The sequence below is a fragment of the Penaeus japonicus genome, unplaced genomic scaffold (genome assembly GCF_977035675.1).
Source record: "Penaeus japonicus unplaced genomic scaffold, GWHDUDI00000001_assembly GWHDUDI00000006, whole genome shotgun sequence".
Taxonomy (NCBI): Eukaryota; Metazoa; Arthropoda; class Malacostraca; order Decapoda; family Penaeidae; genus Penaeus; species Penaeus japonicus.
In genome coordinates this window covers 36,122,147-36,133,729 of record NW_028234408.1, presented here as the reverse complement: position 1 = coordinate 36,133,729, position 11,583 = coordinate 36,122,147, and the positions used below count along the sequence as shown (strand labels likewise).

The 11,583-nt window shown below is 30.1% G+C and overlaps 1 protein-coding gene across 14 annotated transcripts in view; it reads right to left on the bottom strand.

Moving 5' to 3' along the window:
* kat80 (katanin p80) overlaps positions 1-11,583 on the bottom strand; it is a 223,894-nt gene that overhangs the window by 2,723 nt on the left and 209,588 nt on the right. For 5 of the 14 annotated variants that reach the window (XM_086537939.1, XM_086537942.1, XM_086537938.1 and 2 more), the window contains 10 exons: positions 11,393-11,580; positions 10,810-10,960; positions 10,403-10,563; positions 9,812-9,936; positions 4,828-5,005; positions 1,600-1,725; positions 1,028-1,445; positions 602-861; positions 347-421; positions 121-240 (listed from right to left, as the gene is read on the bottom strand). In XM_086537939.1, the coding sequence (XP_086394065.1) occupies positions 121-240; positions 347-421; positions 602-861; positions 1,028-1,445; positions 1,600-1,725; positions 4,828-5,005; positions 9,812-9,936; positions 10,403-10,563; positions 10,810-10,960; positions 11,393-11,580 (1,802 nt within the window). Of the gene's footprint in view, positions 1-120; positions 241-346; positions 422-601; positions 862-1,027; positions 1,446-1,599; positions 1,726-3,875; positions 3,990-4,827; positions 5,006-8,324; positions 8,379-9,811; positions 9,937-10,402; positions 10,564-10,809; positions 10,961-11,392; positions 11,581-11,583 lie in introns of all 14 variants that reach the window. The other 9 variants (XM_086537932.1, XM_086537930.1, XM_043030842.2 and 6 more) reach the window with 3 other exon arrangements.

Here is an 11,583-nt window from a genome sequence, read left to right as displayed (position 1 = left end):
TGGAAAAGAATTTAAGAGGTAATTACAAAAGTTAATATGATAAATACTAATATTCGACCGAGAATCAAGAAACTACAGATAAATCATGACTTAACTACCACATCACCATAAGGAGCTTACCTTTCCTCTCTTGATATATCAACTCCTACTGAATGTATTGGACCAGACATGTTGGACTTGATCATAACAGCAAAATTTTTAATCATAAGCTTCAGAGCATTATAACCACAGGTCACATACCTGAAATAAATTATATAGATTATTGCTTGTAATTAGGAAATAAGTAAACAAAAAATGTACAACAATATTGGAGATTTACCAAAGAGAAGAACTAAAAATGACTTACATTTCATATTTACTCTGCAGCAGAAGACTGACAGGTGGTAATAAAGCTGTTAAAAGATCCAAGTTCCATATTGACCTGCAAAATGTTGTAACAAAATTAGAATAATTTTTCATGCAATCAACTGTTGTCTGCAAATATCATTAGAAAATAATAATAAAAGATCACATATATTTGAACTTCTTGTTTAATGTACTTTGCTGTTTTAATAAAGACTTTCTTATTTACAATCCTCTATGTCAGAAAGCAAATACTTACGGTCTGAGGTTAATAATTCCCAAAAGATCAACAAGTAATGCCTGGTCTCCAGAGTTCAGTGCATGATCTACGGCAGTTTTCAGGTCCTTTGTCTGCCACAGTTTATGTGTGACTTGTAATCCCCGTGTCCGTGCAGATATAACAGACATCATGGAAGAATGACCACGCATAATGCTGGATAAAACTTCTTGCTCTGACATCTCATTTCCAGCAATACCAGTAAGACCATTGCTGCCAAATCCTAGTCCACTCAACTTATTCTGTTGGAGAGAGATTTGTATTATATAAATCAATCATTCAATCAATCAATATAATACAATGAAAACACAATCACACATCTAAGATAAACATATATATAACTTTAAGCATTAAAACTTTGAATGTACTTGCTTGTACTTGAATGTGCTAAATAATAAGAATGCTCACAGGTAAGAAGTCCTCGAAATTGATCGTCCCATTATCCGTTGAGTATGATGAGCTATATTCAATGTCGTTCAGTTTATCTTGACTGTAACCATAATCTGGAGGTTCCTTAGGTGTCCCCATATACGATATATCTGGACTGGTATTCTTGGGGGTGTTTAGATAGGACACATCAGGGCTCTGAGGGCCATGGACTCTTGATGTGGGTTTCACTAGGGCTGGCCGGTCCATAGGCTTGGAATGAGAGGTAAGGTCGGGTTTCGATGAAGCCTGCGTTCGGTTGAGATTTGTGAGATCTGGTCGAGGAAGCTGTGGCAAATGTGGTGCTGAATCATGGTATGCTGGTGATGAAACTGGAGGGCCTGGAGACGAGGACTGTCTTACCAGGTAAGGTTCAGATGGGCTGTGCCTGATAGCGTACCTGTTAAAATTAGAAACAATGCAAATATCAATACCAATAAATAAATACACTAAAATATATAACAGCTGCAACAAATTATTCCTGAAACCAACATACTTGTTGCCAACCAACATTTAGTATCACACACATCACAGATACGTAGACTATATCTAACCTATTTCCTTCTGCTTCATGTGAGGAACTGGAAGGCTCTCTTGGATCTCTTCTGCTCTCGGACACTGCACGAGCTCTATACGGTTGACTCATGTTAGGACTTGCACTTCCACTTAGTGAATAATCCCTGTAAAATTGTTAAAAATAAATAAACGAGTAAAGACTCCATATAAAAGATTATAAATGACAAAGCCATTGTCTGTCTTCCTCAGAGATCTGCTTCATACTGCCCACACTGTGCTATGCAATACAGAGCAGATATCATCAATGAACAATATTATTGTTATATTATGCGAATTTACTCCTCTTAACATTTGTCAATAGTAATATGTACTACATCTATCTTATCAACTGCACACAATAGTTCAGTATTAACTAATAATAGCAATCATCATAATCATAATCCTATTAATCATTACTAATGACAATAATAATAATAATAATAATAATAATAATAATAATAATAATAATAGTAATAATAATAATGATAATAGCAATAATAATAATAATAAAAAAACAATAACAATAATAATAATGATGATAATAATGATAATCATAATCATAATAATAATAATAATAATAATAATAACAGTAATAAAAATGATAATAATAATAATAATAATAATAATAATAATAAGAATAATAACGACAATAATAATAATAATAATACTAAATAATGAGAATAATAATAATAATAATAATAATAAAAATAATAATAATAATAATAATAATAATAATAATAATAATAATAATAATAATAATAATAATAATAATAAGAATAATAGTAATAATAATAATAAAAATAATAATAATAATAATAATAATAATAATAATAATAAAAATAATAATAATAATAATAATAATAAAAATAATAATAATAATAATAATAATAATAATAATAATAATAATAATAATAATAATAATAATAATAATAATAATAATAATAATAATAATAATAATAATAATAATAATAATAATAATAATAATAATAATAATAATAATAATAATAATAATAATAATAATAATAATAATAATAATAATAATAATAATAATAATAATAATAATAATAATAATAATAATAATAATAATAATAATAATAATAATAATAATAATAATAATAATAATAATAATAATAATAATAATAATAATAATAATAATAATAATAATAATAATAATAATAATAATAATAATAATAATAATAATAATAATAATAATAATAATAATAATAATAATAATAATAATAATAATAATAATAATAATAATAATAATAATAATAATAATAATAATAATAATAATAATAATAATAATAATAATAATAATAATAATAATAATAATAATAATAATAATAATAATAATAATAATAATAATAATAATAATAATAATAATAATAATAATAATAATAATAATAATAATAATAATAATAATAATAATAATAATAATAATAATAATAATAATAATAATAATAATAATAATAATAATAATAATAATAATAATAATAATAATAATAATAATAATAATAATAATAATAATAATAATAATAATAATAATAATAATAATAATAATAATAATAATAATAATAATAATAATAATAATAATAATAATAATAATAATAATAATAATAATAATAATAATAATAATAATAATAATAATAATAATAATAATAATAATAATAATAATAATAATAATAATAATAATAATAATAATAATAATAATAAGGTAATTATAATAATTGTAATGATAATTTTCATCATCAGTCACTAAATATAATTATCACTCTTGGTATGATTATAAAAAGATAATGATAGAAAACACACTGATAGGTAAAAAATTAAAATTTAACCACATTGGCACTTTCAGGTCACCCAGGTTAATATATTTTCCTTCCTACTCATGTGACAATAAATAACAGAAATTTGAACACGAATCATTATATCATAGAAGTCCTCACAAAAAACTGTCAAAACTGGGACTAATGAAAATTACCAAACATAGAACATAGACTATACTTCCTCTGATCATTCCTTCAGCTAACCACTAATAGATTTTCCTCCAAACATTAGCTTGAGGTATGAGCTAATGCCGCATTTACTAAACTAAGGGCTTGGGTACTAAAGACTACTTCTGGGTGCTACATTTGACATGCATCAATAAGGTAGGGTAATTTACAGCAGGTTATGCAACACTGGTATAGTATCACAGGCTAACCAATCCAAGGCTACCATGCCAATTATCAAGACAGTAGAGGATGGGTAATGTGAACTCTTTCCAGAAGGTTACCTGTGGGGGGAGACGTAGCTAGACTGTTCCTGGGAGGATCCACGTCTCTCATAGAGACTTGGAAAACTGGTGGAGTGTGAGGGAGGAGTCTGTGGCTGGTTACCATTGTCATATCTAAAGGGGGTATTGATGGTTTTTGGACACATTAATTTAGTACTTTGTCTTATAGTCATAATAGTTTTATGATAGTGGATAGGTAAATTATTTGTATGCATATATACATTATATATATATATGTATATATGTGTATATATATATATATATATATATATATATATATATATTATATATATATATATATATATATATATATATATATAAAATGGCAATCAAAACTCTAGGGGATTAATTTTGACAAGTTGATTGAGCAATAGGATATGGGTGAGTGGTCCATTTTCTATCAATTTTCTTTTTTAAATAATATTTATGATCCCAAACATTCATATGCTGCATATACAGCATTTCAAATTCCCTTCTATGCATAACCTCCACCACACTCACTAAGCCTTATCTTGCAAGAATAAAAATATCTAATCTGCTGACCTTTCTGAGAAAATTCTAGCTATATAGCTTTCAGCAATTCCATATTCCTCAGAATAAGAGTACCATTCTGACTATGCATTCTGACAACTGCTTACATACCAAAGGTATCTTAAGCCCTGAATGCTGCTCATTTAAAGGCTACAAGACAACTAACATAAGTAAAAATAAACTGTACATGGCAAGCTTATGTTTCCACAGAAGAAAATTCAACTGTAATTCAAGCTTCAAAACAAACCTCCATAAAATCAATTGACAATGAATTGAAAATGATATTACCCAATAATTTTTAAACAAATCAAAAGAAAAAAAAACAAATCTTTTGAATCATAATATTCCACTTTACACAACTGTAACTCCATCATGAATATACACTATACAAGCACACCACATAGTTACACAAAATACAGACCTAGGAGTGATTATTTCTCTTGGGGTCGGTATAGGCCTCGGCAGATGTGACACAGTGTGTGATGATCCTCTTCGTGTAGAATCGGGGGTTGATGGTTTTGTAGTTGGTAGCGGCATAGCTCTCAAAGGCTCAGGACGAATGACATCAGGGCTAGTCATAACTTGAGGTACCATTGGATCTGCAATGAAAATAAACCAATGAAACTGTTAGATCTTCCAGACAAATAAGTAAAAAAAAAAAAAGCAGAAAAAATACTACTGCCCCTAAACCCTTAGCAACTTTACAAGATTATAAGGCTTTATCTTGGCAGAATTCCTTCTTTTGACTTTTTTTCTGATTAATGAAGAGGGAGGGAGAGTAGTAATCTATACCTCTATCCTTATGAGGTATATCCCTCAATTCTTACAAATAAACACAAATGTCTGCATTCTATCCATATCCAAAACAAAGTCTTAGAAATCTCTCAGTTCCTTATACATGCAACATTCAGAACAATTTTACATAAAATTACATAAATAATAAAAAATAAGAAGTTTTGTCATTAATACAAACTCATACATTCAATTAAATGTAAATACCAAAAACCTACTTCTCTGTCTTATATCCATAGCTCTTACTATTTTCTTTTTTTTCAGCTCTCTCCTAATACTCTACATCGTTAGATGTCCTACATATTGGCTGAAAGACACTATTTTTTTTCAAATTTAAGCTTAATGAAAATTATACTTCTTAAACTGTTGCCTCCTATAGAAATTATTGTCTATTATAATTACCTGGCTATTGTAACTTTTAAAGAAATTCATGACCACTTTCCACAAGAACTTTAACAAATATGCAGTTTCACTCTTTTAAAAGTTTATAATGGGCATTTGTATAACATTCTTTGTACAAAGGCATATGACAGGCACTCATTATCAAACCTTACCCACCAAATCCCAGAGAGAAGCAAAAATACATTATATATTAATTAGAAAAAAATAAATAAAACTTGAGAAGAATCTAAAATGTATATGATTTTTTGTATTCCACTGAAAATCACAGAAAATGACACATCCAAGTTATCTTCAGACAAAGCAGGAGATCTGCCTTGGTTGGCATATCAACTCCCCACTTAAATATTCCAATCATCCATGGTTGGAATCAATTTAATGTGTGGCCATCTACACACCATGTCCAATGGCCATAAAACAAAGATGAAGTAGTATACTGTGTATACTATTTTGGAATTTGACTTTACTCTGTAAATTTAATATAAAGAATATAGTCTTAATTGTATTTTGATTTCAACAATGGATTAAAAGAACATCATCATAGATTTCCTCCCATCAAAGGACAATGAGCTTCATTTAAGGGGACTGTCTCATAAAAGTGTGGCCCAAATTACCATTCGGGACCTTTGGAGTTGTATGTAAATTTAGAGTAATGTAGCATATATACAAAGTCAAAACTGATAAAAGTAGCACAAGCAATCCCATTGCATAATCTTCCTGAATAATATGAGCCTTTGTCCTATGTTGTAAAAAATTGTACCCTGAAAATCTATAAAAAAAAATCAGGCTGGGCTAAGAGAACCAACTGAAAATGAATAAACAAATAAATAACCAAATAGCTATAGATTAATAAAAATTGATCCTGAAATTGAGACTGTCCCCTTTAGCCATATATTTGAATCAGTAAATATAACATACAGGACACTGAACATAATAATTTTCAGTGTCCTTCTTCAGTACATCAAAAGACATCTATCTCAGGAGATATCCTGATCCATCTTTTGACTTTGACTTCCTGGACACTGCAGGGATCCTCAAATATGCATCCCTTGGACAACAAAAATAAGGGTTAGATATATAGACATATATACATATGGAACAGCACTAAAGCCATTCTCCACCAGGTGGGTTAGAGCCCAAGTGATCTGTATATGTGAAAAGAACATGCATAAAAATTATTATAAGAAACAAATATCATGCATATTAATAGGAAAATACATGCAAAGCTTAGACATCTGCATTAAGATTTTTCCAATTCTATGCTGGAGGCTGGAACAGCATCCGGTCTGTTGTGTTTCTAGGAGAGCAGTGAGGAGGGATAACAAGTGTTTTTTTTCAGCTTATGAGTTTTACATGATAATACATCTTTTCCTGTAGCTGTATCAATTTGTCCCAATAATGAGCAACTAAATATGCCTGGCAATGTCTACAGACGTTTCCAAACCATTACTCTGATTTATAATAATTGGATCCTATGTAATAATCACTGATTTGCATGTTATTCATGTGACGTGGACTTGCCTGTGGTCTATTCACAAAAAAATGTATCACAACAATTTAAACAGAGTAAAGTATTGGTGGATAAGCCATCTCTCATGAAGCAAACACTTTTACACAAACAAATAATATCTTGAAACACATACTTTTGGGGGGATCTAAATATGAGAGGAATAAATGCAATAATTAAGCAAAGTAAGTTCTTTCAGTCTACATCACTTAAAATATAATGTTAATACAAAAGTTCCTTGTATACCAAAAATTCTCTAAATACCATCCTAGATAACATATGACGGACAGTGCATGCTAGAGTATAACTGCCACCATGGTTCACTCCTGGCCAATGGATATAATATCTAAGCTTGTTCCAGACACAAAAGTAACATATGGATAAATGAAATTCACTTCAGTCATTTGGTAAAATACACAAAAGCCTGTCATACATTCCCATATCTAGGGCCACTTTAAAATCAAACCATCTGTACTGCTTCTTTGTTTTGTGTGGATATAAAATGTCTTCATTTTAATCAATCATTTATAAACATAGATCAACTCTTAACCTTAAATGTGAACCCCCATGATCACTAAATTCTATAAAAATCAAATAAACTTGTAACTATAATTCTATTTACTATTTATATATAATTTACAATTTTACTATACCTATTCTTCACTGGTAATTCAGAGCCAATTTCCATATGATGGTATATTTTCTGCATTCCTGAATTTGACAATTTATTAATTACAACTTCACTACCTATCTTTCATAAACATGCAATGAAAGTTTATTACTAAAGTTGCTTGTATAAATAGAAAAACTGTCATATTTTGCAAAAGAAGATGTTAAAAATATCTGTAGAAGATCATTACAGTGATCAAAAATGCTTGTTAATTAAAACTGAGGGGGGAAAAAACTACAAAATACATTTGGAAATAAGCAAGGATAAAATTAATACCAAAAGGAGGGGCGATGGTCCAGTCATTTTAAATCTTATTTACTATACATGGTTCTGTTTAGATGTTATCTATATCATATCCCAAGATGCAATGCAATAGCAAAACTGCTAAAGATTTTTAAACACTGCATGAAGTACTGTCCCCCTAATCTAAAATAAATAAAATAAACTCTAAACCATGTTCTCTGATATTTAAGTTGCTTCTTTAGGTTCATACATGACCCTTGAAAAGCTACTGCTCTGAAACGATGATGACTGTGAACCATTTACCTACCATTATTATTGTTAATGGGAGGTTTGGGCTCGGGAAGAGGTGGTGTTCTCTGTACTGCAATAAAGGCACAACAAATACAATGGTTATAATAAATTTCAAAAACTGGCAGCCATACTATTTACATGTTTATAATTGTAAACATATAAAACTAGGAAAGAAAAATTAGCCACATGTCAGACTTTAACTTTGGGGGAAAGAAACGGAGCAGGAGCAAGAAAAAGAAAAAAAAAAAAGAAAAAAAAAAGAATGATAAATAAAGAAAAAAAATAAACAAATAAATAAACAATTAAAAATGTTAAGAAATACTGTCTAGTAACATTATAAGATACAGTTCAGTATACTCTGAGATGTGGCACATGCTTTTCTCATAAAATAAAATAGCATTCAGCATTCTGAAAGATACACTGCATACATAATGATTATGCAACATAATGAACAACATATAAAAATACAGCAAAAACAGAACAACAAAAAAACAAAAGGAAAAAAACAACCAATCATGAAAAATGTTTTACTAGCGAGATTCAAAGCACTACAGCAAAGATGAAGAAGAAAATTCATAAATAAATTGTAATAACGTAACCAGAGAAATGCAAATGGTTACCTACTGACCATGTGCAAACTTTCTGTGATGGTGTAGAATTTGGTTAAGACAAGAGGCTGCAGGTAATATCAATATTAATGTCAATAGTAATAAAAACAATAACAATAATTTAAAACAATAATGATAAAAATGAGTAAATTGTAAGAGTTTACCCCCTCTAAAGGATGGAAATTATAGCTTGCCTCTTAATCTTCAATGGGATAATCTCTCTCTCTCTCTCTCTTTCTCTCTAAAACTTGCCTCGTCTATTGAACTAATGAGGCCTCGTCCTTCTTCTAGATTAAGAGCTTAACATATAAATGAAACATTTACATTCAATAAGGATATCTAATTTTATCCATCTAGTGAGGGATGGAAAGTTGAAACATTAAGTTATTTGATATTCTGATAATTAGTTTATATGTTAACTGTATACTGGCAAATTACTGATGCATGCTCTTTCATCTTAACTGATCAAAGTATTGCTCTTGGGGGAATTACTATAATTCATAAAATAAACTTATTATACAAACATATATTTGAACTATCTTCATAGAAGATATGAACAAGGCAATTCAAAGTATAAAGAATTCAACCATCCTTTTTACAAATTTCCGTCAAAAGGCAAAGTATCTTTTAAAAACCTGAACCTCAAAACATGCTATAGAAAAAAAAATGGGGATAGCAACAACAAAACCTGCTTGTTTGCTCGTATAAATTCAATACATTAAAAAATAATAATAATAACAATAAAAAAGTAAAAAACGAGGTTGAAAATAAATAAACCAATATCCAAAATCACCCTGCAGTCCTATGTCTATACCTCAGCTTAGGTAGAGAAAAAGGGCCAATACAGAGGGAAAGCACAGGGAGGAAACGTATTATGACTTGAGGCAACACTCACACTCTCTCCTGGTCTGGAAGATTGAGTTGTAGTCGTTTAGGTTTGTGATCTCCGGAGGTGGGTCCTCTTCTTGTGGCTCTTCTCCACCTGTGTCTGAGGCTTCTTCCGTCTTCATTGACTCCGCTCTGCAACAGTCAATTCTCAATTAATAAATGTGTGCAACATTCTTGACCCTCTTAAAATATATCTTGCTTTAAGCTTCCTGAGGATAAGTTCATATAATAAAATGTTTGCAATAGGACCAAATTCCAAATACACTTGAATTGAATATTACAAAATTCTAAATTGTTCTGAAAGAAAAATCTGCACAATATTTCTGGAGATCAATTCTTTCAAATAATGTGTTCCCAAGACTATATGAAAGAAATAGTCATGCAAAATACAATTTTCAACTAACAACATTTAACTCAATCAAATATTCTTAAAACACAACCAAATAACCTGACAGACTCAGTGTAAGATTTTATCTACAACCCAGCTAAAAAAACAATGCATAATTTTAAAAATAAAGTAATAATGGTCCATACTTCAGGTTGATCCCATTATCCTACCAAAGGATTTAAAAAATACATATAGTGAAATGTTTCTTACGTAGCCTTTCCAGAGTTTTTGTCCTTGATAAAACTCTTGCGTATAGCTGCACCATGTCTGAAAGTAGACGGGACATCTTGCTGAGGCCCACCGAAGGGCTGAACCCTTTTCAGGTCAACCACATAGAGAGACACATGCACACCATGGAAACCTGCTCCGATCTGAAAGAGTAAAAGTTGGTTACCTAATTGGAAACAAACTTTTGTACATCAAACTTATAGTCAGAACATCTGAAAATTTCATGTTTGAGGCTATACCTGAGAAAAGAACAGATCTTACTTTCTTACTTCTTTCCATTTCTATATAAATATGATGTATAACTATATACACATTATTCACCTTAGCCATTAGGAGAGAGACTATGTAACAATAACAATAATGACAACAAAAAATGCATATATACTTACAAGCTGATTTTGGGCAATGGCAATATCTTGAATCTTGCCCCAACCCATGGCAACTGTATCAAATGTACGGGCAGGCTCCCAGCCATATACCTTGAGAATATCCGGGGATCCCGCATACAGACAATCACCATCAGGATGGAAGGCAATTGTTCTGAAGAAAAAATAAGCAACTATAATTCCCAAAGGCCTTTTGAATCACTTCCATCATTTCTTAAAGCACTTCACATCTTATAAACAATTTGGCTGATGTCTCAAAGTCGAAATTAGTCCCATCTTCAAGGACAGTGCCATTGGGAAAGCAGTTCCTTTCTGTCCCAGCTTTGACCCCAGCCTATGCCAGTACTCACAGCTGAGTTCACTAGGAGGGGCTGGCCAAGAGTAAACATGAGACCTTGCAATTACAAAGCCAGAACACTGAGCAGCATCACCTCCTACAGCCGGTGTCTACCTACTACTAATTACAGCATGCAATAGGTTTCAATACTCTTAAAGATTGCTTAAATCTTACATAACAGTCAATAAAAATTAATAAAATTGATAAAAATTATAACAAAGATATCAAAATAAAATCCTCATATCTTACCTGATGGGTCCAGTATCAGCATCTGTGGATGAGACAAGAGAAAATTTCTCTAGGTCCCAGAAGTTCACTGTTCTATCATGTGATGCAGAGGCTAATAGGAATTCGTGAGGATGGAATTCTACATCACTAACAGGCCCTGTGTGTTGGGCAAATTCCGTCATCATCTTGCCAGCTCGAAGATCCCACAACTG